This window comes from Aptenodytes patagonicus, chromosome 3 (genome assembly GCF_965638725.1).
Source record: "Aptenodytes patagonicus chromosome 3, bAptPat1.pri.cur, whole genome shotgun sequence".
Classification (NCBI taxonomy): Eukaryota; Metazoa; Chordata; class Aves; order Sphenisciformes; family Spheniscidae; genus Aptenodytes; species Aptenodytes patagonicus.
Window position 1 is genome coordinate 125,467,441 of NC_134951.1, and position 27,992 is coordinate 125,495,432.

Below are 27,992 nucleotides of genomic sequence, written 5' to 3' on the forward strand. Positions count from 1 at the left end.
TTGTTTTCAGAGTTTCTTTCAAGTTGACAGACTTGGTCTAGAATAGTAACAAATAACATGTAACTTTCATGAAATATTAACCAAAAATGGTTTGGGCCAATGGAGCCTCTGCACAGAAGTTTGGGCGCATGTCTCAGCTTGCCCAGCTTTGCTTACTTTTGGAAGCATTTTCCCACAGTTATCAGTGAACGAAATGGAATCCTAGTCTGCTTTGAATATGAAACATATTTAGGCTATATTCCAAGCCGGTGTCCATCACAAACTAGGTTTTCATTCAGAGGCTGCATGCTGTGTCCAGTCGTGAGAAAGCAGTCTGCTTCAACTCTTTTTTTTTTTTTTTTTTTCCCCCTTTTTTGTTTTTCTTTTTTGTTTTTCTCTCTTAAGGAATTTGGGGTCTGTCTTACGCTTGCACCTTGTAGCAGCTTACTCTCAGAACTGTATTTTGGTTTCTGTTACAGAAAAGGTGTTAAGCGCTGCAGACCACAAATGAGCAGACTGTGACTCAGCGTAGATACAATTGAGAAGAAATAAACCTTACGATACACAGCTGCTATGGCAAAGCATCAAAACCCTTTATGGAGAGTTTTTATTTGCTCTATTATTGTTCTGCTCACCAGAAAGATGTTACATATATTACCTCATTTATAGTTATTATACTTTTTACTTTTCAAGTCACATTTTTTTTTCTTATTTTTCCTCAGCTTTTTTTTTTTGGGGGGGGGTGTTTTGTTTTTGTTTTGAATCGTTCTGTAAGTTTGGATATGGCTGGCTAAATGGCAATTTTGAATCGTTCTGTAAGTTTGGATATGGCTGGCTAAATGGCAATTTTGAAAGATACAGCCTGGATAATAATACCTCAGAGTAGAGCTGGGGGAGGAGAAGACGTTTTAATGGCTCTTGTTCTCAAGTTAGGATTGAAGATAAAGGTGGCTTAGATGTAATAGCTGGCATCTTTCCAACCCATGGAGTCACTTCAGTTAGTTTATGCTTATGATTATTATTACTGGAGTGCTAGAGAGCTCATTGGCAGATTAGTGCGTCTGTAAATGTGACACGGGGTGGATAGTGCGTCTTCCCTTTCCCTGCTCTTCCAAATAGTCTGATCTTAGCCTTTGTTTTACAATGCTTCTCTCTCACCCCACCCCCTTCCCATATCCATCAGTTCTTCCCTCAGTTACCTGATACTTGTGGGAGCTGTGATGGCCCTCATGCAGACAAAGCTTTCAAAGGGGGTGCTGAAAAGCAAAGTCCCTAGAGATTGGCTGTCAAGGCAGAGCACAGTAATCTTAGCAACACTTCTTGCTTTCAGGATGGTTGGGGGAAGGGACATCAAGACTACTTTCCTGTAACTAAAATTCTTTTGAAGCGGTTTTTGAGGGTGGGGGGTTGTTTTTGGGTTTTTGGTTTTTTTGATGCTGCTGTGCCAGCCCGGTGTTTTCTGTCTTCCATGTGCAATTCTTTCACACATGCTTTATTGTGGCTACAGTGTAGTGTCAAAGGCTGTACTTCCTGGTTAAGTACATGAGATGCATTAATGATGACAAAGATGAGCTATCCAAGGTGAAAGGTCTTCTAAGTCAGGCTGGATAAGGTAGCTTATAGGGTTTCAAGACGATCATGTTTGTCTCGAGTATAATCTTCTACCTATTTATGTTTTCAAGTGTTCCATTTCAGGGCAGAGACCAGGATTTTTCTCTTTAATTAAAATTGTATTTTTTTTTCTCTTACAGTCATATGTGTGCCTTTGAAACTAACACTTATTTCTCTTTTGCAGAGATCCTACACATTGCTTGTTGAGGCATGGGATTACAATGATAACTCTACTAGTAAGTATTCATTCTTCTGGTTTACTTAGTTGAGACACCTTGATTTCCTGTCCATTGAAAGGCCTTTGGTAGTCTAACCAGCCCACTGTGAGTAGGGCATGAGGAGAGGGAATAGCTCTCCCCGAGACAATTTGGAGCAACTGCTCTAGGCTCTGCAGCACTGTCTCACTCGTGTTGCCTTTAGAAGGCGAGTAGCTCGCTCACCTAGGCACCAACAGTTTGATGCCTAAAAATAGATGCTGTTAATTCCCTCTTTCTCCTTAGGGAGGATAAAAGCCAAGGGGTTTCTTCAGGGTTTTTTGTTTGGATTTTTTTTTTTTTTAGGAGTGATATTCAGAAGCCTAAATCATGTTGACCTGGGACCTCTCTATAAACTATGTAATTCTCAAAACCGAACGTGCTGCTTTTTAAAAAAAAAAACAAAACAAAAAAACCCCAAACAAACAAAAAACCAAACCAAAAAAACCCTCTGTAAGACCTGGTACAGATATCTGTCTAATGACTGTAGGTGAGAAACAGGAGTGACTACCGGCTCTTCCTTGGGAGTTGGATGTCTAGGGATTGATATTCAGGGGCTGAAAAATATTTACCAGAAACCACCTGGTAGAGCTGGCTGGAAATCAAGGGTGGGAATCTTTTGCCTGGAATGTCTTTGGTTGGTTTCAGAAACTTTCTGCTAAGTTTTTCCTGTTGGCTAGAGGAAGCTGTATAGAGTCTCTGGGCACGTGAGCTGTTCTGCTTATTGCCTACTGTTACTGAAGTAGGTGGGCAAAATTGGCTCTATTTTCAGTCTAAGGCTTTAGTTGTGCATGGTAAAAGCCATGGGAGAAAGTAAGAATCTGAACTCAAACCTTTTGTTGACACAACAAGCCTTTTCCTTTAACAAGGGAGCAGCAGCGCTGTGACCCATCTTGCGCAAACAGCTTCGTGTAGTCCGCTTTGGAATGCTAGGTGACAGCCACGCAGTAATGAAATGGACTTCACTAAAGAAAGGCCTTGTAGAAATGTGCACAGTGCTGTGATTTTATATTTTAATTGGCGAAGAGTATGCTGCTTGGGAATGGCCTTTGAGTCTGGGAACCTTTCTGCACAGATCTGCTTTTTAATATATATTTTTTTTAATATACATGGGATGTCCTATTAGTTCTTAGTTCTAGAAAAGAAGTTGTCTGTTGCAAATGATTCATGTGACCTGTCGGTGATAGCCACGGTTTGCTTTACAACCAGCCACGTTCAATGCTGCTGCAGCACCTGTGATTTCAGGCCCTACCCCAGCACAGTCATGGAGCGGTGGCTGGGAGACTTCTTGGCTATGGAGTGTTTTATGGAGGAGCAGAAAATAGATTGCTGCAGCAGCAGTAGTTGTATTTAAAAATGGAAGATGCCTGAATTCAAAATGAAGGTCTTGTTTACAGTAGGATCTGAGAATTTTTTCAGACTGGGTCTCTGCCACTTTTACTATTATTAGAGCTCATCTTTTTTCATGAAACAACTGCATTTCCAAAGCTACACAATGAACCCTTTCTTTGCTTTCATGTTCTGGAAGTACAATTGTCTTCAGACAAAATTGCCTCATTTCTCAGCAGTGCATTTGACCAAGTGCAGACATGTTCTTACATATGTTCCTGATTTGCATTCCTGCTCTAGCTTTGCTGTCACATATCCGTCTGTGGGTCGCTTCAGTCACTGTACCGCACAAAGCTTTTCCTTTGTACTGCATCGCTTTACTTACAGTCAGCTTTCCCATAGCTGAAGATTAAGTCTTGAAGAACTAGTTAAGGAAATCATTAGAACTAAACAATTGTCGTCATATAAAGTGATGAGCATTTTTTGATGTCCAGGATTTTCTTTTACCTTAATTACCGCTGAATTGTAAGGACTCTGTGAGAGCTCTCAAAAAAAAAAAAAGTGGGTTTAGTAGGCTTTGTGTAACTTTTCAATAGCTCTAGCATCCTCTGATCAATGCAGTTGTTAGGAGATCCTAGAGTAGATGTTTCCTTCCCCCCTCTACATTCCGCTCCTCCTACGTTCCCTTTACCGTATACTCTCTCGTCTCATTTCCAAGAGTGGCTTGCAGTTAAATTCTGGCCCTGTTGAAGTTGATGAGTGTCGTGGTTTAACCCCAGTCGGCAACTGAGTACCACACAGCCGCTTGCTCCCCCTCCCCCATGGGATGGGGGAGAGAATCGGGGTGGGGGGGGAAGGTAAAACCCGTGGGTTGAGATAAAGACAGTTTAATAGGACAGAAAAGGAAGGGAAAATAATAATAAGAATGATAAAAGAATATACAAAACAAGTGATGCACAATGCAATTGCTCACCACCCGCCAACCGATGCCCAGCCAGTTCCTGAGCAGCGGTTGCCGCCCCCCAGCCAACTCCCCCCAGTTTATGTACTGAGCATGACATCGTATGGTATGGAATAGCCCTCTGGCCAGTTGGGGTCAGCTGTCCTGGCTGTGCCCCCTCCCAGCTTCTTGTGCACCTGGCAGAGCACGGGAAGCTGAAAAGTCCTTGACTTCATGTAAGCACGACTTAAACAACAACTAAAACATTGGTGTGTTATCAACATTATTCTCATCCTAAATCCAAAACACAGCACTGTACCAGCTACTAGGAAGAAAATTAACTCTATCCCAGCTGAAACCAGGACAATGAGAATCATGCTTTGTTGGAGCCAAGATTCAACTTAGATGGTTTTCTTACTCTGGTTCTTGTCTAGATGCCATCTTGCTACTGTTGCTTCATACATAAAGCTAATGGGGCTGACACTGCATCTCAAACTATGTCAAAGAGCTATTGTAAATTACTGGTATCAGTTGCATGTGAATTCCAGTCGGGCATAAGACTTCAGCACAATGTAAACCAAACCATAGCTGGTAGTTGTCTGAAACAAAGACTTTCAAAAATAAATGTGGTGTCTTTGGCCACCCAAACTGCTTAGAGGAGTCTGGGCTTTTTGTTGTTGTTTGCTTCCTGAGGCTGCATAGTTATAATTTCCAGAAATTGGAGCGCTGAAAAGCAAAGGTGGGCAGTCAAAATAGCTGATTTCTCTGTGCCTAAAACCTTTGATACAGTTGCCCACTGAACAAAAAGACTAATAGCTTTGAAGTGTAGCCACAAAAAGTGAATGAAACCAACAAACTCTCCGACAGCAAAGTGCAGGGTGGAAGCTAAATATGTACAGAAAGCCTCTCTCTTCCACTTCATCAATTTCTAATTGGTTAATGTTTCCTCTAACCTTTCTATCAAAGCATGGGATTCTGAGTCAGATGATATCAGGGGAGTTAGGAAGATCGCTTTCTCTCAAGCCTGGCTGACTGCTTCTTTTTATTTACTTAACCAGTCTGCCGCTTTGCGATTGCTTACTATAAAACTTAAAGCATTGTTGGTGCGGGCTAAGAATGGAAGAGTTGTTGCAATGCCTTCCCTGAAGTCTGGGTCAGCACGCTTGTGTAAGTACGTACTGACAGGTGGGAATAGGGAAGGGTGGAGAAATTTTTGTACAAGAAGGAACATGCCAATACTTCATTGTGAAAACTGTGGGTGATGGCTAATGGAAAGGGATCTCAAGTCTGTGAGACCTTACTTGAATTTAAATGTATGGTGGTAGCTTTACAACGTGTATCAAATGAAAGGCATTTTAGCCGTGATCCAAAGTGAAATTGCAGCTGGTTTTCATCTGGGCCCTTAAAAAAAATGAAGTCCAGTGGACTAATAAGGATGTTTCCATTTGAGTTCAGCCTGTGGTTAAGGGCTCAAAAGAGCCGGTGGCTGGAGTGAGATGTCATACAGCAAGGACATGCTTCCTAATGAGCTGGCAGATAGGGGAAGAATGATAGAGCAGAGGCAAGAGGAAAGATCTCTTTTCCAAGGCGATTGTTTTTCCGGTGCCAAGGACTGAAATAGCTGTGATTGGTACGTTCCCAACGGGGAACAGGAAGAGGCTGGAAAAGCAAGAGAGTGTGTGTGTGTGTGTGTGTGTGTAGGGGGGGTGGTTTGCAAAACTAAATTGAGTGGCATTCCCCTTTTCTTCTGCCACTTACAGGAGAAAAGGATAGAGTTGTTTTACTTGCAAGAAACAGGATGTCTTTATGCAGAGACTCGGCATTTGGGGAAATGCATTTGCTTTCCAACTGTGCTGTAGATCGGGGTGTAATCTTGGCAAGTGCAGCAAAGCCATCTTCAGTACGCATGAGTGGAACTATAATCGCTTGACTAGCCCCATTCAAGGCGAATAGATATGCATCTGCTTAAGTACCTCTTAGAATTAGTCAGTAATCTTGTTGATGAGATCTAAGAGCCTTACACCTGCACAGTACAGGACGCGATATTGCTCTGGATATACCAGTATGGAAAAGTCCTTAGGCATCTACGTTACTTGTGAATGGGATTTAAATTAATAAAGGCCTGCATGCATTTGAAAGTCTTACACATAGATGTGGGGTTGGGGGCTTAGTGCCAATGAATAATAAAAACTGATTTAAATGGAAAATGTTATAGAACCAGAAATACCAGAAGGTGAATAAGAAGTTGTTGCCCTTAATTTCACACTGTAAACACTTAATGAATGCTGTAGTCTCAAGCCAAGAATACCCCCCAAAACAGGTAAATGCTTACAATGTCTGCGTATTGACGCTCTTTTGTGGTTGTGCAGCAAGTGCTTTTTGACTTTATTCAAAACTGCAGACAAGCAGGCAGGATCTAGCGGTGAATTGATAATGGGTACCTGAGGTTTGAGAAGCCTCTTTGGAAGTTCTTTTTGAAAGCTACAAATCAAAGGTCCTTAGCAATACATTTAAAAGTATTTTAGATTAAAAACTGCCCACGTGTCGTCTTAAGCTTTATGTAGCAACTTCATCAGTCTTCAACTCTGCCGTATGTAAAATCCCCAAACTTTCTTTTGTAATTGTTGGAAGAACAAGCTGAACATAAGTACATTTTAATTCTTAACACTCGAATGTGCCAGTACTTCACACGCCGCTTTCTAACACATCGTTGGCAAACTGCCCTTCTACCTAAAATTCTTCTGTCGCTGGATAAGCTCCCATATACAGAACAGTGTAGCCTGGTACTTATTTTTGGTTTTGTACTATGTCTGCAAGGATATTTTGGCTGTTTCATGAGAAACTTTCGCTCGGCAGTCAAGTGCTTGCTAGCAGCAGGTCGTAGGGCAGTGTCAGATCATTTAAGTCACAAGACCTGGACTACAAAGTGAAATACCACAGATATATACAATGTTCCGAGCTAATGTGAAATATTATTATTGCAAGCCATAATTTAGACAGTTGTAGGGCTCTAAAAGCCAGAAGACTTTTGCTGGAACTAAATGTCAAGTACAAAGTCTAAACTTTGAAATGCTCTATAGAGAGAAGGGGAATCTATAGCACATACATGCAGTAATTTGAGTTCTCTGCTTCGAGCTCTGGTAGTCTTGAATTTTTAGTGTCGGCTAGTATCTGAAGAGAGAACTTCCACAGTATTTCTCAGCCAAAACCTGGTGAGATCACTGATGTTGTCTGAATGCCAGAGTTGCTAGTTTTCAATTTCATGTTTACACCGGAGTCCCAGAAGGCTGCAAACCTTTTGTGGTGCTTATGTTCAGTTTGTAGACATTGCTTTATTAGGCTATTGTAGTATGTTGTTTTCGTAAATATTCCAGTTAAAAACAAAACTAGTACCATTAATGGAGAAGCAGGGAAAACCACATTATGTACCAATCTCTTGGAGCTAGAAGTAAAAGCAGCTGAATTTTCTTTAATCACGAACTGTATGATTCTTACTGGATGCCCTTACAGTGCAAAAGAGAGAAGTGATTGGCAGCAACCTAACAGTCCCTTTTGATTTCAAGCTTTATTCAGTTTGATGATAATGCGTGTGTGTTTCAGTTAATGGTTTGTAGCTCCAGGGCAGCCTTATCTTACTCTCTAAAGCAGAAAATTAATAAAACCAACTGGCTGCCTCAGAGAGTCTTGCCTGCGAAGCTAGAGAGCTGTGATGTGGGAGGTGACGATACCTAAACGAAGTTTTAACTCTGACATCTCTTCTGACTTCTAGATCCCGATCGCATTATTGAGAAGGCATCCCACTCTGGCATGATCAATCCAAGCCGTCAGTGGCAGACTTTGAAACATAATGCAGGAGTTGCCCACTTTGAGTATCAAATCCGTGTGACTTGTGCAGAACACTACTATGGCTTTGGCTGCAACAAGTTTTGTCGACCAAGAGATGACTTCTTCACTCACCATACCTGTGACCAGAATGGCAACAAAACCTGCTTAGAAGGCTGGATGGGACCAGAATGCAACAAAGGTTTGTGATGAATGCTCGACCCCCAAATGATCAGCGGGCTTGGATAGGATTGAGTGCATCGTATCCAGGTTGCAATTCAGTGGTCAGTTTGTGCGGACAACAGGGCTAAGGACTGATGGGACAGCAACTAACTCTTTACACAGAGAACTAGGGGCAGGAGAAGACTAGTTTCTGCCTTGTTTTAAAATCTTGGAGAGGTCTGACAAGTACTGGGCACTTAGCAGATGTGTTCTTTCTCTGATTATCCACATCTTTGCCCTTGGGAAGAAAACCCAACCCATTGACTTCAATGGGAGTTCTGCTGCTGACTTCAAAAAGGATTTCCCCTTTGGTGCAGAACTTCAAGACAAGCAGGAAGGAGAGACTTGTTTTAGAGCTGATCTGGCAAGTGTGAAGCTTTGGTGTTTGAAAAGTCCCAGGCTGTTTGTTCTACCTGAGATGATGTTTAACATGTTTATTAGGGAATGGCAACTTCCTAGGTAATTTCAGAAGGAGAAAGCAGGACTCTGAATAGGAACAAACTATCAGCATGTCTTGCTGACTGAGTTTACCTGCAATTTGAATCGACGCTCATCTTAATATCCTGTCTGTTCAGAGATATGGCTCAAAAGTAAATCCAGAGTAGTTAAAAGTTGCTTTGAATTAGATGTAAAGCCAGGGAGAGTGGACCAGTTCACCTGCAAAAGACAGAGAAAGGAAACCTGTAGACTCAAAGTGACTTGAGCTCTCTAAGGCGAGACGGTTTCTCTTGCATAGAAAGAACTCTTTGAACAGCATTAGGTATGATTCCTCTGCGAAGCTAGCTGATAGATTTCCTATCGCAGGGAGCCACCTACCTTGGTTTTCCTTCCAGTAGACTTGATACGAGAGACTTCTTAAAACCTTGGATTTAGTAGGATTACAGTGCTGGTTAGAGATTAAAACATTCCCACGAGGGTGAAGATGCAGGAAGCAGGCAGCATGCTGATACTCTTCTTTTTTTGTTTTAACAGCTATTTGTCGTCAGGGATGTAGCCCCAAGCATGGTTCTTGCACAATTCCAGGAGAGTGCAGGTAAATGCTCCCTCTCCCTCCTTGTTTCCCCCCAAATAATTAAACAAGTGATGCTAAACACAATAGGATTGGGGAGGGGGGGTGTTTTTGGAGTCGTGGTTTTGACCAAGGCACATTATTCATGCTGACTTGCCCAGAATAAGGGGGGAGCAGGCTTTTAATGCACTGATAATTTTAAGAAGCTTTTGGTTTGCGAAATGGTGGCACTGGGGGGGGGGAGGCCACAGGATAAATCGTGTGAATACTGCCTAATGAACACTAACTAATTGTTTCTGCATAAATAGTACAAATGTTTTGTAGGTATGTTTTTGTGTTGGTTTGTTTTTTTTAACAGCCTGATTAACAGGCTTTTTCAACTACAAGCTTGAAGTACAGCGTGGCTTTTCTCTCCTCTTCTCCCTTTCACTGTTTCCCCCTTCCTCCCTCCCACCCCCTGGTTTCTTCCATCAGTAGGCAAAAGTCAAGCATTCTTTAGAATGGGATTAGTTAAATCTCTCGGTTCCTTTACCATTGTGAGCCAGGCTCCAAGTGCTGAGAGGTTAATAGCTGGGATGAAATCTTGTCAGTAGGGTCCGATGAATGCAGACTTTTCCTCCCGTGCTTTGAAGTCTGTTCTGTCCTGGCAAGGAGACAATGAAAAGCAGAGTTTATCCATAACCCAACAATTAAATATTTGGAATGTCTGAAAATATACAGCATATATTTACAGCACAGGGAAGTTTTCTCCCTTACTAATAGAGGGTTAATGGGTATTAAATGTGGACGTTCTCTATCAACCAACTCGTCGTAAGTTGCTTCATGTAACCCCTTTATCGTATCTGTTTACATGCCATAGGGAACTGAGGGCTTCTGAGGTTACAAAATATTGATATTGATCCTGTGTAGGAAGGGTTAAAAGTGAAGCTTGGGTATTCACGAATAAAACTCAGAAGTCTGAAGGAACAGAAAGTGATTTTTCTGCCTAACAAACACTTTGGTGGATTCTCTGTTGCTGGAAACTTTTGCATGATGTGGACTGCTTTTCTTTCTAGATAAGATGTAGTTCAAACAAGAACTAAATCTGGGATGTCTGACAGACTATATTATATAAGAAGTCAGCCTAAATAGTCCCAGTGGTTCATTCTTTCTCTCTGTCCCTGTAATATATGCTTCAAAAACAAAACAAATCATCAAGGAACATTCTGAAAGTAAGGTAGGAAGTAACTTCTCGTCCTCCGCAAGAGACATGGCAAAGTGAAAGTCAGGCCGCAGGATGGACTGTTCTAGGTTGTTCAGTGATTTTAACGTTTAGCAGCACTGATATAAGCTGGTTAACCCCCAGAACACCAGATCTAAATCTTTTTTTAATTAAAGAAAGAAAAAAGCCTAGCAAGTAGTAGGAAGTATCGGGGGGGCCAGATGGCGAGAGGAGTGTATCAGTCAAGGCTACCAGTGATTTGTGCTTCTGTCATCAGAATAAACATGCCTTGTAGGGGTTGCTGTCTCCTAGTCAGAACAACAGGCTTTGTTTCCAGATTTTTTTTTCTTTCCTTTCTCTTTCTAAGTCTCTTACCTCCCACTCACTGCCCAGACACGCACTAGTGCTCTTATTTACTTAAGGTGCAACTTTCCCACACTTGATTTGCATAGTCTTGAAACAATGCTGTCCTTCTGGTGCCTTCAGATAACTTCTGCTTGCCAAGTTAGACCAATATCTTTAAAGTGAACACAGAAACAAGATTCTATTTTCTTTTAAGTTTTGATGAGTCATATAGCCTGTATGTTACAAATGCAACAGAGTTTAAAAATAACATCCCAGCAGAAACTGCTCTGGGTTCTGGTACAATAGACAACTTGCAAACATTCTTAAAATATTCTTTTCCCTATTGGTGCGAGTTGCTTTCTTTAATGCAGGCCAGCCAACAAAACCATATTTACTCATGCATCACTATACAAGGAAAGTTAACTTTAAATTTCTCATGAGAAACTGCTGCACACATATTATTAAACAAGAATTATTACCATGAATCTTCTTCTGGAATTGGTATCTTTTTTTTTTTTTCGGTGCCCGTAGCCTTATCCAATTTTGTTTGTTACGCCTTGAAGCTGATGTTTGAAGAAAGTTGTATCTTTGGCTCTAAAGCTCGTGGCTTTTTTTTCCTGTGTGGGTTTTTTCTTTAATTACTTGTTTCTCTTTACACATGCTTTAAAGAAAACAAAACCCCTGCCCCTTTGATTTGGCAGAAAGGAGTAAAATTCTCGATTTGGATACCTGTTTTTGCAGGTGAGGTCCCTTAGTTTTGCTTGTGTGCAAGCTCACAGGCAAGTTGCGTTGAATGCAATACAAATTAAAAGGGTATGTTCCTAAATTTTGATCTTTGTGCATTCTTATTATATTCCCTATACAGAAGGATTTTCCAAGAGCTACTTGAGAGAGGTTGTTTTGCCTGATCTGGTTTTCTTTCATGTTCTTTGCACACAAAGACACATAAGTTGGACTTAGCTTTTTTTTTTTTTAGCACACAAACTAATAAGAATTTCCCATTGACTTTGAATGGGCTGCTATTGAAATAGCTATTAAAAAAAGAGGTTAATTAGGATGCAGTTTGTCACCTGAGATTTTTAGAAGGGAAGTCAGACTTACCACTAGCTGTGTGTGATTACCCAATGGATAGATCCCTCTAGCTTTTTCCCATGAGAAGAAATTGCCAGTAGAAGAATGGTGGGGGGTTTTATAAATAGAAAGCTTAGCTGACTTCTGTACAGATGAGGTTTGTTTTCATAATTTAGTGACCGCTTAGTGGATAATTGCTGCTGATCAATTACTCTTAGGACCTGTTAATGAAATACAGTACCTCAACAAACCCTTGCTTTTCATTTTCAACTTGTTTTCCTTGTTTCTATCTATAATCAACTTTAATTTGAAGAATCCTTGGTCTGTCGCGCTAGTGAGAACTAAATGAAAGCCAAAATGAGCTTTCCCTTAAGGGGGCTTTACTCTAAAAGAACATCTTCCTTTTAAATACAGGATTCGGGTAGCTCATTGATAGTGGCAATAAATAGTTTAAATAATAATAAATTCTTCTCCAGACATGAAATTAAAGTTTCTCAGACTTGGATATGTTTTAATTATTCCCTGAAAAGAGGTTAGCATAAATCAAACTCTGAAATACACTGACAACTGATCTTCTCTGAATACATGTAAAATCCTGATGGATGCTGTTTTCTTTAGTCTCTTACTGTGGCCCAGTCCGTGCTTTCTGTGTATGTCCTCTAGTTCAGAATAAGGTTAACTTCCGATAGAGCGGAGAACTAATGCTTTGCTACTGCCTTGCCGAGGGCTCAGAGTTGGTGTTTATGGTTTTGTTTGTCTTCCTGCAAACCCAGCACAGCACGGCTGAAATGCCTGGAACCTTGTATTCATGAGGATCTCTGGATAACTATTGTTTCCACTGACTTTTTCTCCCCGCCCTCAATTTATAAAGCACCCTGTCAAAGTCCAGAGATTGATTTGTAGTGCACACCCACCCTCTCTGCCACATTTGTATGAGGCTCCAAAAGAGTATTATTGTGCTGAATGGCCTCATGCTGGTTCTCTCAGAACAGTTATTCTTTTGTCAGGAGGCTGGCTACAGAGACCTTGGCAAAACTACTAAAATGTTTGTTTACAAGAAACCATCAAACAAACCATGAATAGCTTCTCCCCTCCCCTCGTCCGGCCCTTCTCCCCCACCTCCCCAGTCTTTCTCCAAGCTTTGGAGTTGTACACTCACATCTACACAGTGTGATTCTAACGGGTTTTTGGTTTGTTTCCCTGTTCTGATTTTTTTCTTTTTTTTTTTTTTTTTAACCGAAGGTGTCAGTATGGATGGCAAGGCCAGTACTGTGATAAGTGCATTCCACACCCAGGATGTGTCCATGGCACTTGCATTGAACCATGGCAGTGCCTCTGTGAAACCAACTGGGGTGGTCAGCTCTGTGACAAAGGTATGCTAATCTTATAGATAGCCGAGTGTAACACTTGAATTTTAACACTGGCAGACTTAGCAAGGAGAGAGCGCACGCGAGACTGAGTGAGCGAGCCTCCTGAAACATGGTGGGAGTTTTTTGTCCTTCAGCTACTTAGCGTTGTGTCCTCTGCTGTTCTGGCGTTGTTAGCCTATGTGCTTAACTTTTCCCTGTCCTGTCCTACTCTTGTGCGCAGCCGTATTCTGTGAAGGCTCTAGAATAATGGAACAAAGCATGCACGTGGTGATGTTTCTGTTCTTTTTCAACCATGGCTTTAATGCTCCTCACCTCTTGCAGATCTGAACTACTGTGGAACCCACCCACCCTGTTTGAACGGTGGTACCTGCAGCAACACTGGCCCTGATAAATACCAATGTTCCTGCCCTGAGGGCTACTCAGGACAGAACTGTGAAATTGGTAAGCGTTTGATGCAGCTGCTGAGCTGCCACTTGGCAGTTAATTCTTGCCAGCTTTTAGTGGCTGGTTTTGGATATATTTTATGAGGTTGGGGAAAAGTCAATTTCTAATATTAATTATGATGTCAGGGCTAGCTACAAAGATCCAGACTTGCTTGTTCGTGCTTCATCATGAACAGTTGGTATCTCTGAACATCAGCCTTCTGCTCACCGGAGAGATCACCACAAGTTACCTTGTCTGCCTCTGAGTCAGACAGGCGCAAGTCAGTGTGTTGATGAGTTTAGCACAGAAGATGACTTCCTGCTGGCTAGTAGCTTTTTGATTCACAGCTCTCACGGGAGTGCAGTACATCAAGAGTAATGATGGTGTGTCCAGAGTAGAAATGTGTGGAGGGAGCAGGGGGTGGCTTCTGATGATGTTGCTAGTCTCTACCGTAACGTACTTCTGTGCTGGTGCAGCGGAGCACGCCTGCCTCTCTGATCCTTGCCACAATGGGGGAAGCTGCTTAGAGACGTCTACGGGATTTGAATGTGTGTGTGCGCCTGGCTGGGCTGGACCAACTTGCACTGATAGTAAGTCCTTTCAAAATTGAATCAAAAATGTGCTAGTTTGCTGTTTTAGATCAGCCTTTCTAATCCCTGATAAACTTACAGGGCAGCCTCCTTAACCTTTCCCAGCTTTAGCAACGGTTCTTGGCAGCCATTTATACCACCGTGCACGCTCTTCTCCTTTGCTTGTACCAAGGTTTTTGTTAAACGCCAGGGCAAAGAATGGCCAATGGCTTCTTTCAAGAAGCAGAACACTGAATTTTTGTAGCATTCTGACAAGTTGTTTAAAATACTGTTTCGAGAGACTTGCCAGATCAAAATCTGACTTCCACTTGCAAAAAGGCCACAGGTGTAAACTTCTTGCCCTGTGCTATGACCCCCCCTTTCACACTACTGTTATTTTTAAAGGAGGCTTTTGCTGAAATCAGAGTAGACCTAGAAATCCCAAGTAGAAGTCCTGTTGCCTTTCTGTTTCTCGGGGCAAATCCTAGTAGCAGCAACCATTTATCAAACTTGTCAGTTACTGACATTGCCTGTCCGGTAACAGAGCTAAGCCTCTCCTTACTCCGCGTTGCAGATATTGACGATTGTTCTCCAAATCCCTGCGGTCATGGAGGAACTTGCCAAGATCTAGTTGATGGATTTAAGTGTATTTGCCCACCTCAGTGGACTGGCAAAACGTGTCAGCTAGGTGAGAACTGCTTTTCTCTTCATCCAGTGTTGCTCTGGGGTGGCGGAGGAAGAAATGCAGAAGGGATCGTAGTCCAGCAGGCAGGGGCAATGGTGCCCTTTGCGTTAGGCACGTTTATGGTTCCGAAGCCTACGGACGTATTCTGGCGCATTGAGAATGTTAAGTGTCGGTGTTTGCAGGACTGGGGTCTAGGACGGTCTGAAAGCATAGAGCGGCTGCCTTCTCTCGTCGTTTTGCTGATGCATGCTAGCAGTTGAAGGAAATAATTAACTAAGCCAGAGAGACATACTTTAAACCGTAAATGAACTGAAGTGGGGAGGGTGCATGTGTATGCCTTCCAGTCCTGCCCCCACATGTATTTCTTCCTTTAGCTTGTGAGAAAGTTGCTGTATCTCTTCAGCCATGTCAACTCCTCCAGACCAAGTTGTTCACAGCTGGGTTCCAAAATGTGGATGATCTCACGAAGAATGAGCTGTCTGCATTCTTTACACAACACGCTAATCCCAATGACCAGGCTGCAGCACTCCTCCTTCAAAACGCTCAGTTGAGATGTGTGTGTGTGTGTGTGGGGGGGGGAAGTTGCTCTTAATGAGTGGCTGGGTAATTACAAAATAATTAGCGTAGCCTGTATGTTCTAATTGCAGAGAAATTGGAAGAGACTACAGAGACTGATGTATGATTGACTTTTGTTCGTTCGAGTCACGCTAATCCATGCTGTATATTACAAGTTCCTCTTAGATCTGAATGAACTGCTGATTGTTGCTGTGAAAACTGGCTGTAGGCTTTTTTTTTTTTTTCTCTTCTCCCCCCTGCCCTGCAAGCCCTGCGTTTGGCCATTCACATTGTTGGGGTTTTTTTTCAGATGCGAATGAATGTGAGGGCAAACCTTGTGTCAATGCCAACTCCTGCAGGAACCTGATTGGCAGCTACTATTGTGACTGCATTACTGGCTGGTCTGGCCACAACTGTGATATAAGTAAGTGTCTTATATCCTTGGGTTTATTAAACACCAGGTGTGTGTGTGTGTGTGTGTATGCCACTGAGTTCCAAGCTCAGATTTAAACATCAGGCAGAGTCCCAGCGGCTGATGTTTTTAGAAAGGGAGTAGTTGGTGCGGAATGAAAATACACAATTTTATCAAACTTATTAGTCCATAACATAGCTATATTCTGATAAAGGGACTAAAACAATGATGTGAAGTTTCACTGCCTCTAGTAGAAGAATCGCGAAAGGTTCCCACCCATTATAATAACCTTATCTCAAGGAAGGCATGCAGGAAACTTGACAAAAGGTTTATCTAGCTGCAGTTTTGGAGAGACTTGAACTCTGTATCTAGTGTAAATATATTTTTGCCTTCTAACCACGCTAATTTTATTACAGATATTAATGACTGTCGTGGACAATGTCAGAATGGAGGATCCTGTCGGGTGAGCCATCCTTGTTTTATTTTGGTTTCCCCGAGACTTGCAACAGTAACTAAAACATTTGAGTCTAAACACAAATAGTGTGGAAAATAGCGATTAGCTGGTATAAATCGTCATTTCTTTGGGTTGGGGGGAGGGCCTCTGTCACGCTGCAGCATGTTGAGGTATGTCCGTAGAACAGCAAGGGCGAAAAATATAACTGCAATAAATGACTCACTTTCACTGCCAGTGTCACCAGTGAACGGGGCCGGTTGTTGTGCAAACTACCTGCTGTAAATGTAGATACTCCGCTTCAAAATGTGGATTAATGTATCCTGCCTGGAAATTAAGGACGTAAGCCAGTACTGGGGCGTTTGTGTGTGTGTTTATTTTTTCCCCCTAAATATTCTTGCCTTGCTTGGACATAGTAAGAGGATGTATTTTTTTGGACTGTCGCTTTTTTTATTTCTTCTCTTTAATAAGAAAGGAGGAAAAAACCTTAACTCTAAACTTTCTTGTTCCTTCCCAGGACTTGGTTAATGGTTATCGGTGTATCTGTTCACCTGGCTATGCAGGAGATCACTGTGAGAAAGACATCAATGAATGTGCAAGTAACCCTTGCATGAATGGGGGTCATTGCCAGGATGAAATCAATGGATTCCAATGTCTGTGTCCCGCTGGTTTCTCAGGAAACCTCTGTCAGGTAAGAAGCACGGGTGAAAGGCAGGCCCTCAGCCAGTGGCGTTTCTACCGGCACTCTGGATCTGTACACGGAATGCCTTGCATCCAGTGAACCATAGTATAAAGTTGTACTTGATATCGCTGTCAGTCTGCCAAGAAAGTGCTTGATTAATATATATTGGGGGGGCAAAAAAGAAACCAACAAAACCCCTGACGGGCTGCTGAGGATTCTTTTTGCTAAACAGACCACAAGTGTTTGCGTGTCAGGTTTTTGTTGCGCGCTAACTATTAACTTTCGGTGGCTGTTTAATATCAAGAGTGCTGTCTGCTGAAATAGTTGCAAGTCGAACTAAACTCTGTGCGTTATGAACAATTCATTGAGGCAGCAGATAAAAAGGTCAGATTCCACAATGTCTGCCTGTCGTAGTGAGGGAAAGCTATGATAAAACTTCTGTTTCACTCAGCCTCCCCACACCCCCCCCTTTTTTTTTTTCCTCCTTTTTATTTCTCTTCCTCTCTCTGCACTATTTACAGCTGGACATAGATTATTGCGAGCCAAATCCTTGCCAGAATGGTGCCCAGTGCTTCAATCTTGCTATGGACTATTTCTGTAACTGCCCTGAAGATTACGAAGGGAAGAACTGCTCCCACCTGAAAGATCACTGCCGCACAACTCCTTGTGAAGGTTTGTGTTACCTTGCAGGTGAACGGGAATGACAATAGTTTCTGCCCCTCCTCTGGCTGAAGCCATAATGCAGCTCCAATGGTGTAGTCAGTAGAGGAGCCTTTGTACAAAGAGGCTGAGTTTTTTGCCCTGTGCCTTATTGCCTCTATTTGTGTGAGAAGATGAGTACTATTTGTAAATATCGGCTGTTAGAAAAGCAGACTTATGTCAATGTGGACAGAAAACACATGTAGCAAATAGCCTGCTTTGCTGAATTTATTCCAGGCCGTGGACGTGGTCCAGCAATCTTCAGATAAGATGCTGTGATTATTTTATGCACAAACACTTGGTGTAGTCCTTTTATTTTAAAGCAGCAAGCATTTTTGGCACTGTTAGGTTTACAGTTGGACTCGATCTTAAAGGTCTTTTCCAACCTAAATGATTCTATGATACGTATGTCTTTTAAACGTCCATCGCTGGAAATTAAAATGTTGCTCTTAGCTTAAGAAATCGGATAGAATGGGTAATCCTCATGCAGGTCTCTGCTTTTTCTACAGTGATTGACAGCTGTACCGTGGCAGTAGCTTCTAACAGCACGCCGGAAGGCGTTCGTTACATTTCTTCAAATGTCTGTGGTCCTCACGGAAAATGCAAGAGCCAAGCGGGTGGAAAATTCACCTGTGAATGCAACAAAGGATTCACTGGCACCTACTGTCACGAGAGTAAGAGCTAAAAAGATAATGTGTTTTACTGTCCCCTGCTCTTCTTGGAAGAAGATTCCATCCTTTCCTCCCAGCCTGCTTTAAGGTTTCTTTCTTGTAACACAGTGAACCTTGGAACTGCTTTAAGTTTTCATATCCCGCTTGGGCGAGGCAGATTGGAATTTGCTAGGCCTTGGGGAAAGTTCACAGTAATGAACCTTCTGGCCTTGAATTGTATGTTTTTAAAAACCTTATGTATACAAGGTCTGAGGTAGCTAATAGTGGGGTTTAACACGGCTCTTAAGGACTCCTGACTTTTTTTGGTTTTAATAGTAATTGTTGAGTGACAGGCTCATCGCTTTGTGCACTGTTCTTCAGCTATTTCTCATCTTGCTTATAACCCTTCCTCTCAAAAGGGGCTTAGAAATGGAAGTAGCATCAAACAGTCTGCAATAAGATGATGACTTCTAGTAGCTGTACTTCTAGTTTGATTTTTTTTTCCCCCCTTTTTTTTTTCCCCCTCCCCTCTCCTCCAAACTGTTGCAGATATTAATGACTGCGAGAGCAACCCCTGTAAAAATGGTGGCACTTGTATCGACGGCATCAACTCCTACAAATGTATTTGTAGCGATGGATGGGAAGGAACATATTGTGAAACAAGTAAGTTAACCGTTCTTCAGCACGCAGAAAGATCTCTTGGGAAAAACATCAGGAAGGAATGGCTGGTACTGTCTATAAGGCGAGAGTGACCAATGCCAATGCAACATAAACTCTGCTTCAAAGGCTGCAGAGGACAAGGCGCCCTCTTCTTTCCACCGAGTCCCAGGCTTTTGTATCAGAACTAAACCCGAGTTACGAAGCTGGACTGGGAGTAGAACCTGGCTCTCCTACCGTTCAATTTTCTGCTCTGCCCTTTGGGTGACTTTCTGTAAGAAACCCTTAGCGTTGGTACACAGCATTTTAGGAATGGCATATCTGCCTATCGCCCTTGTATTTTGTCAGCCTCGGAAACAGAAGAGGAGTGAGCACTCGGCTCCTGTCCTCTGACCGATAGGATAGTTTACGCAATAGGCCTTTTCGCTTCTTGTTTACTGAAACAAGATGACAAACAAAATGAAAGCAAACTGGAGGAGTGTGGTGGAACATTCTTTGTCTCTGTGACAGCGCTTAAAGCTTTAAAATACTGTCTTAAATGTTTAATCCACGATTGAAACACAGGCCGAAATTAGGGATGGGACATGCACCTTTCAAGCATTAAGTGTTTGTCAATTCTGTAAACATCGCTTAGCTTGTTTTCTCTCCTTAACGTATCTAGATATTAACGACTGCAGTAAAAACCCTTGCCACAATGGAGGAACTTGCCGAGACTTGGTCAACGACTTCTTCTGTGAATGTAAAAATGGGTGGAAAGGAAAAACGTGCCACTCCCGTAAGTTCAGCATTTCCAAAACATAGCAGGCGCGCTCTCTTAGGCTGCTTAAACTTGTTGCATTGCTTTAAGAAAGCACTGGTATTAAGGATAGTTTGGGTTCTTCGCAGGTGACAGCCAGTGCGATGAGGCAACGTGCAACAATGGAGGAACGTGTTACGACGAGGGGGACACTTTCAAGTGCATGTGTCCCGCAGGATGGGAAGGAGCCACTTGTAATATAGGTAAATACCCTGCATAATCACCGGGAAGCAGATGCAGCACTGAATCTGTGACCTCAGTTTTTCCCCTTGGCTCAGTTTGGACGGCTTTCGAACAACTCGGCGGCAAATCTCGTTTCTGTTACAGCAAGGAACAGCAGCTGCCTGCCAAACCCCTGTCATAACGGTGGTACCTGCGTAGTCAGCGGGGATTCTTTCACTTGCGTCTGCAAGGAGGGCTGGGAAGGACCCACGTGCACTCAGAGTAAGTTCTCTCTGCTTGAACTTTTCCAGAGCGCTGCATGATGAGAACATTAGCTCATCCTGTCGCCCTTGGAGGCAAGATTGAAACCAGAAGGGAAAGCTTGTTTGATGTAGGCTTTAGCATCACCTGAATCTTTGTTTTTAATGACTTTATGTGATAGAGCCTTGACCTGGGCATGAGAAAGTTGCAAATGAGCTAAGTGGAGACAGATGTTGTCTTGTTTTCTCCCGCATTCTTTTTCTACGAGCAGCTCTGTCTGCTTCCACTTTTTTTTTTCTCCCCCCCCCCCCCCCCTTAGATTCTTTACAACGATCTCTTCCTGTGTACATGTGTTCCACAATGTACTTAACAAATTTTGTGGCAGAAGCCTGGAATCAATTTAGTAGAGAATTTCAGCATATTTTTGTTGAAGTTGAGCTAAGTGTAACTGGGGCATTAGGGGAAGTTTGATCGTTCTTTACTGACAGTGGAGTTGTATTAGCCAAAGTCTGCGTATTTAATGTTGTCTGTCTTTGCTTTGCAGACACAAACGACTGCAGTCCTCATCCTTGGTAAGTTTAATATGTTTGTCTTCCACCCTTTGCTTTTTTTTTTGTTGCTTTAGAATTCTAGAACCTTTTTTATCTGTAGCGTTTTTTTAACGTGTACAATAACTTCTCTTTATAGTTATAATAGCGGCACTTGCGTGGATGGAGACAACTGGTACCGCTGCGAATGTGCTCCGGGCTTCGCAGGTCCTGACTGCAGGATCAGTAAGTGTTTCAATGGCACTCTACCTTGATTTTTTTTGTCTCGCTTCAATCTTGTTGCAAGACAACCATCTTAATTGAGTTAAGTGGTAGATCAGATTAATGATAGATGTCCTGTGTCTTCTGTGTCCGTAGCCAGATCTGAAGCAGGTGTGGGGAGGGCAGGAATTGCACTGAAAAAGAAAAGAAATCTGAAAGTCCGTTCAGCTAGAGCTGAAACCTCTTGGTTCAGCTGAGTGGGCAAAATGCCCTTCAGGAGAGTCTTCCCAGTTAGCGTGTGTTTGTGTGGCGTAGGTTTCTGCCCGAGACAAAAGCGTGCCAGCCAAAAACCTTGTCAATTAATAATCCACCTACAAGCCCGGAGGTGATGTATGCACTTCCCTGTAATTTAATAATAACTACAGGTAGGAGGACACTAACACTTTTTTTTAATAACAGCCATGGAAGTAGAAGTTTCATAGCAGCAATGCGACTGGAAAGGGGCTTAACGTTGTCATCAGTTGAAGAATCTAGTAGGGGGACAAAACTGGAGTATGTCAAAGGAGAGGAAGTGTGTTTGTGTGAGAAGGAATGTGTCCTTGCCCTTGAAAAGCTTAAGTAGCCATAGGGGTCAGGTTTTGATCTTTGTTAGCGCCACACAGCAGAAACTTCAAAGAACTTGCTCTGAGACTACACCGGTGCTGCTAGTAAGAGTCTATCTCCGAGTAGACGCTAGAAAGTGAACGTAAAGCTCCAGTAGGCAAATCTCCCGTATGGTTTTTCTGACAAAATAGAAGGATGCTACAGAGTAACTTTTTTATTTCCTCTCTTTCCCACCCTAGATATCAACGAATGCCAGTCTTCACCCTGTGCCTTTGGAGCTACGTGTGTCGATGAAATTAACGGGTACCGTTGCATTTGCCCACCGGGTCGTAGTGGTCCAGGATGCCAAGAAGGTATTCCAGGTGTCATAGCTGGTCATAAGACTTGTAGCAAGACCTGTATAATTGCATGTTGAGAGGTTTGTGGCTGTATGGGTGTTTTGGGGGGTGTTGGTTGTTGTTGTTTTAAAGCGAGTATCTTTATTGAAGAAGCCAACTTAGCGCTAAGTTTAGATGAACTTAGGAAAGGGGCTTTTTCGCTTTTTTTTTCCTATTTTAAGTTTACAATTCTGTTCAATCTCTCTTCAGTTACGGGAAGGCCTTGCATTACCAGTGTTCGAGTAATGCCAGATGGGGCTAAGTGGGATGATGACTGTAATACCTGTCAGTGTTTGAACGGAAAAGTCACCTGTTCTAAGGTACAGCTGTGCTGCGTTTTGGCTTATACTGTCTTCTGTCCTGTAACCCGCGGTTACTCATCGGTATTTATTCTCTCCTAGGTTTGGTGTGGTCCTCGACCTTGTGTCATACATGCCAAAGGTCATAACGAATGCCCGGCTGGACACGCCTGTGTTCCTGTGAAAGAAGACCGCTGTTTCACTCACCCCTGTGCTGCAGTGGGTGAATGCTGGCCTTCGAATCAACAGCCCGTGAAGACCAAATGCAATTCTGATTCTTACTACCAAGACAACTGTGCCAACATCACCTTTACCTTTAATAAAGAAATGATGGCACCAGTAAGTAGCAGAACATCGCTCGCTGTGCTGCGGCGCGCACGCGCTTGCTTCCCAGAGCACAAAACAACTTTTTTGCCGGGTAAAAAGTACAGGAAAAGCTGACGCTCCCTTGTTACCAAAGAAACGGAAGGTATAGAAGGATTAATACAGACTCCTACCCCACATGCTTTTGTGTCCAGAGAAGAACAAAAGCTGATTTGGAGGGAATTCCACCTCCTCGTCCCTTGAGAACTCTCGTTTCAGGGGAAAAAAAAAAAAAAAAGTCTTGTATCGGTGTGTTCGTGTGCATGTATACTTAAAAACCCAACCAAACAGCACCTTTTTTGTACCCTCCAGGGACTTACCACAGAGCACATTTGCAGTGAATTGAGGAATCTGAATATTCTGAAGAATGTTTCTGTTGAATATTCCATCTACATTACCTGTGAGCCTTCACACTTGGCAAATAATGAAATACACGTTGCTATTGTAAGTATTCCTGGAATATTTTTAAATGTCATAGTGGTTAATTGCTTGGATGTGTGTGCAACATGTGGATTTCATAAAAATCGTAATTCCTGGCTTTGTCAGCACTTCTCGTTGTTTAGTTTCCATCCCGATTCCCTTTACGAACAGGGAAGAAATTCTGGTTACGTGAGCGTACCTGAAAGCTACCATCTGGCAGCACTGTAATAGGGCAGTAAAACACTTTCTGTTGCGCTCTTGAGCGCTGCTTTTGGGGTAGATTGTGGGGTTTGTTGTTTTGGTTTGGTTTTTTTGTTGTTGTCTTTTTAAAGATGGGGACACAAATTCTGCAGCATTAGTTTCTGCCCGTAGCTGGGCTTTTTGCTCGTTTCTGGTTTGTTGTTTAAGTATTAAAAGTACCGAGAGCCTTAACTGATTGTGAAAGTTTATAAACAGCAGATTACCCACGCGTCTGCTCTGGCGTTGGGCATTAATTGTGTGACTTCTTCTGTAGTCTGCAGAAGATATAGGGGAAGATGAAAACCCAATCAAAGACATCACAGATAAGATTATTGACCTTGTCAGTAAGCGCGATGGTAACAACACGCTAATTGCTGCAGTCGCGGAAGTCAGAGTACAGCGGCGACCGGTTAAAAACAAAACAGGTAAGCTTTTCCTTGTCTCCGAAAACTGGCACACTTGCCGTGACTGGAATGGCCTCTCAGAGCTGGTGGAGCTCTTCTCGCTTTCGAGATTGGTAGCAAGTCTGAGACTCTCTGCCTCTTGGCCCTCTTAACTGGGAACAACAAGGAGGCTTTTTTTACCGGGATCTTGCTACTTTAAAAAAGAAAGAAGAGTTTAAAAGTTCTGAAAAAGCTCTAAAACAGTGGCCTAACCTGTTAAAAGGGCTGCTACTCCTCGGCCCTCTTCACGGAGAAATAAGGAAGAAGAAAGCTAGTCAAGTCACGCTTGCCCGGCTCTGAAAGCTCCCATGTATTTGCCCGGCGATGCCGCTGCCCAAATGCGATGAATTAAATGCTAAGGTCAGAAGCGTCCGTTCGGTGTCCACATAGCGCCAGGCGTGCCCTGGCATCCTACCGGCAGCCCCCAGTGGGGAGGGAAACGGCCGTGGTGGGTACGGAGCCGGTTGCCCTCAGGCCAGGAGATGTTCCCTCTGAGCTGGGAGCCGCGGCAGGGCCGTGGTGCTGAAGCCCGCGTTACCGTTGCCTGTGATGACTTGGCTCCGTGCACAGCAGGAAGGCGTTTCGAGTCCTAAACTCACTTTAAACACCCTGTATTCTAAAAGAGCCAGGATTAGCCTTATGCTACTGTCTGGACCCCCGAAAAAATTAAGGCTTAAGAATGGAGACTTGTTTTCTTGGTAGAAAGCCTTGACTGACTGGAACGCTCGGTTTGGAGCAGGGTTAACTGGTCTCGTCTCTCTTCCAGATTTCCTGGTGCCGTTGCTGAGCTCGGTCCTAACAGTAGCCTGGATCTGTTGCCTGGTAACTGTTTTTTATTGGTGCATTCGAAAGCGCAGAAAGCAGAGCAGCCATACTCACACGGCGTCTGATGACAACACTACCAACAACGTAAGGGAGCAGCTGAATCAGATAAAAAACCCCATTGAGAAACACGCAGCCAATACTGTCCCCATTAAAGACTACGAAAACAAAAACTCTAAAATCGCCAAAATAAGGACACACAATTCAGAGGTGGAGGAGGACGACATGGACAAACACCAGCAGAAGGCCCGCTTCGCCAAGCAGCCAGCGTACACTTTGGTAGACAGAGATGAAAAGCCCCCCAACAGCACACCTTCCAAACACCCGAACTGGACAAATAAACAAGACAACAGAGACTTGGAAAGTGCACAAAGCCTAAATCGAATGGAGTACATCGTATAGCAGACAGCGGGGTGCTGCCGTGCAGGGCCTTTAAATGTCACTGTAAAGGCACTCAAGAGCTTGTAGTTCTTAAACTGTTGTGTAATATTTGAGTCTGAGGCTATTATTTACTTAGGATCCCTGTGTTAATTTAAGTTTTGACAAGCTGGCTTACACTGGCAAGGATAGTTGCTGTGGTTGGCTGGGATACCAAGTGCTGCATTTCACACCTATGCAAAACTAGTCAAAAGTGCCCTCGCGTAAAGTCCGCTCTAGCCGATACATCACGGAAACCTTTCGGAAGGCGTTACGCAGCCTTACCGCTCTTCCTTAGTTGTTAATTTTTCTTTTTTTTTTTTTCCCTGCCAGACGTCCCGATTTAGACAGTTTCTTTAGACTAACGCGTTTTTATTTATATTTATTGAATTTGAGTTTTTTGTATATTGGTTTTATGGTGACGTACAACTAGTTCTGTATTTGAAAGTGCCTTTGCAGCTCGGAACCACAGCAACTATCAAAAATAAGTTTATTATTTATTTTTTTATTGTATTTTTTTGTTGGGGGCGGGCGGGGGGAACTTGTCAGCGGTTGCTGGTAAATGAAGAATTTAAAGAGGAAAATGTGTCAAAAATAGAAGTTTGTATAGATATGTAAATAATTCTTTTTTTATTAATCACTGTGTATATTTGATTTATTAACTTAATAATCAAGAGCCTTAAAATATCATTCCTTTTTATTTATATGTATGTGTTTAGAGTTGAAGGTTTTTGATAGCATTGTAAGCTCGTGGCTTCTCTATTTCGAATTTATTTCCTTGTTACATGTTGCCTATATGCCAAAACTAAGGTGTTCTAAAATAGTTTATTTTTAATAGGATGGGCTTTCATGCCTTGATGCTGGCTTCTGTACAATGTCAAACGTTTGAAACACCTTCCATAGCATCACTTTAAGACTATTTGTAAGTACTGACTGAGGCAGTTTAGATAATTAGACTAGAAATTTTTTTTTTGCTGCTTTAGACTTGAAAAAACAACGAGTGACAGGCAGATAATCTGCTAAGAAGCGGTTGAAGGGAACAAACCTGAGCTATTACTTTATGTAGATGACCTGTGAGTGGTTGCATGTAATTAAAATATCAAATTAGCGTGTGAAGTTGGAAACACAGCAATCTTCTTTTGTAAATTCTGATTATTTTTTTTTTTCTCACCATGAATATGTAATACTGAACCACTTGTAGATTTGACTTTTTTTGTAATCTACTGCATTTAGGGAGTATTCTAATAAGCTAGTTGTTGAATACTTGAACGGTAGAATGTCCAGTAAGATCACTGTGTAGGTTTGCCATAGATTACACTGCCCGCCTTAACAAGTGAGGAAATCAAAGTGCTATTACGACGTTTAAGATCAAAAGGCTTATAAACATAGCAATCTCGGTGGTTAACCATTGAGATGATGAAGATACCTTGTATTGTGATATTAGTGTTATATGAAAATGCATCTTTGATGTGTTGTTCCTGGCAATAAATCTTGAAAAGTAATATTTATTAAATTTTTTGTATGAAAACATAAAAGAGCGTGGAGATTATTGAGCTTGGAGGCACTCCCGACTAGTTAGTTGTGCAAAAACAGGGGCAGGTGCCAGGTCTACGTTTCCAAGACCAGCCACTGATTTCGGCGGAGTCAGGTAGTTGTTGGTGGTGGTTGTTGTTGTTGTTAGATGATTACAGGTTCCCCTCTGGCTCCGAATCTAATTGAAGGGGTTTGAAAGCAGCACGGCCCTTGTTCTCAGTGTCTTTTGGCTAAGGTACCTCCGTGTACTTCTAAGAGGAGGAGGAGGAGGAGGAGGATGTGACTGGAATTGTGCAACAAGTCTACTTTGCATGGGCCAATGAGCTACCACCAGATAGGAACCGAGTCTAAGGAGCTAGGCAGGATGCAATCTGCTGACCTGGATGGGAAAGGATCCACAGATCATACTGATTCCTAATGGGCAAAAAGTGCTTTGTAAAGCATAAAATAAACTCTCAAACTATTCAACACAACGGCTTTCAATGCTTAACTACCGCAGCCCCTCCCAGCTCCGAGGGGCTGCGCGGGGAAGTAGGGGTTAGCTGCCTGACACTCGTCTTCCCGCACGCTTCCCTGAGGAAGCCGCAAACGTGTTTTGGTAAGGGGCTAGCGCAAAGCTGAAGGGACGATTCACAGCGAAGCAACAAACTCAGTTGAAAGAGAATACAGAACAGGGTCAGGCTGCTCGCTACCGTGAAAGGGGGACTGCTCTTACTCTTCACCATCACGTGCCACATACATAACTTTTAAGTACCGGAGGATCATCGGTTTGCTGCCTCCTGCACGGAACGTCAGCAGGATTAGCTTCATCTGACCGCTTCAGTAATTCCTCATCAAACAAATCCCACGAGTATTTATTTCCCTTTGTTCCCTGACTTCTACGATCTGCAATAAAGCAAAAGCCACCTAAAGAGAATAGAATCCTCCGCCTGCCTCAGAAGCAGAAAGCCAGGCGATTAACGGAATGCTTTTCCGTACTTTTAATGTTGAATTAACCGTCTTCCCGAAGCCTGCCCTTCACGTAGGTCTCAAATTCGATGACGCAGAAACCAACTACTCTTCTAAATGCCCGAAACATTTATACCTGACTTTGTAGGAATAAATCTGAGCCTGCCTTCTATTAAGCAAAAAACAAAATACAATAGGGCTTTTGCTAGTCTTGGGACCATGTATTCAACAGGCTACTTCGAAACCTACTGGGGCAAATTCTAATTACAGCCTTTGATATAGTGACCAAGCTGTTTGCTCAGCGCTTTGAAGACTCGGTGTGGAGCAACACCTGGGTTCCTCAAGCTTCAAAACTTGTCAAAGCCTCGTGTGCAGCACCCCTTCCTTTCTTTCTTTCTTTCTTTCTTCCTTCCCAGCCTTTCCTGCGCTATAAAGCTCTGTATTGACTGTGCAGAGGTTCTGTTACTGCAGCATTTCTCCGTACGCAACCTATTTTCCCCACATAACTCATTTCATCGCTACCTCATAGCGTTATAAAATTAGAGCCGCGCAAGTTGTACAGGGGGAGGGAAGAGAACTCTGTGTAAATTGCTATAAGGATACTTTGAAATTATATCCTTGTA

At 42.7% G+C, this 27,992-nt stretch overlaps 1 protein-coding gene across 1 annotated transcript in view; it reads left to right on the plus strand.

Annotated features, from left to right (window-relative positions):
* Positions 1 to 26,423, plus strand: part of JAG1 (jagged canonical Notch ligand 1) — a 37,008-nt gene extending 10,585 nt beyond the window's left edge. The window contains exons 3-26 of the mRNA XM_076335084.1: positions 1,775 to 1,826; positions 7,883 to 8,137; positions 9,130 to 9,190; positions 13,026 to 13,156; positions 13,475 to 13,594; positions 14,053 to 14,166; positions 14,720 to 14,833; positions 15,696 to 15,809; positions 16,214 to 16,260; positions 16,766 to 16,939; positions 17,452 to 17,602; positions 18,139 to 18,303; positions 18,829 to 18,942; positions 19,598 to 19,711; positions 19,822 to 19,935; positions 20,060 to 20,176; positions 20,700 to 20,727; positions 20,843 to 20,928; positions 21,747 to 21,860; positions 22,095 to 22,204; positions 22,286 to 22,522; positions 22,859 to 22,990; positions 23,481 to 23,631; positions 24,416 to 26,423. Coding sequence (XP_076191199.1) covers positions 1,775 to 1,826; positions 7,883 to 8,137; positions 9,130 to 9,190; positions 13,026 to 13,156; positions 13,475 to 13,594; positions 14,053 to 14,166; positions 14,720 to 14,833; positions 15,696 to 15,809; positions 16,214 to 16,260; positions 16,766 to 16,939; positions 17,452 to 17,602; positions 18,139 to 18,303; positions 18,829 to 18,942; positions 19,598 to 19,711; positions 19,822 to 19,935; positions 20,060 to 20,176; positions 20,700 to 20,727; positions 20,843 to 20,928; positions 21,747 to 21,860; positions 22,095 to 22,204; positions 22,286 to 22,522; positions 22,859 to 22,990; positions 23,481 to 23,631; positions 24,416 to 24,873 — 3,273 coding nt within the window. The 3' untranslated portion in view covers positions 24,874 to 26,423. The remainder of the gene's footprint in view (positions 1 to 1,774; positions 1,827 to 7,882; positions 8,138 to 9,129; positions 9,191 to 13,025; positions 13,157 to 13,474; positions 13,595 to 14,052; positions 14,167 to 14,719; positions 14,834 to 15,695; positions 15,810 to 16,213; positions 16,261 to 16,765; positions 16,940 to 17,451; positions 17,603 to 18,138; positions 18,304 to 18,828; positions 18,943 to 19,597; positions 19,712 to 19,821; positions 19,936 to 20,059; positions 20,177 to 20,699; positions 20,728 to 20,842; positions 20,929 to 21,746; positions 21,861 to 22,094; positions 22,205 to 22,285; positions 22,523 to 22,858; positions 22,991 to 23,480; positions 23,632 to 24,415) is intronic.
* The last annotated feature ends 1,569 nt before the right edge of the window (positions 26,424 to 27,992 follow it).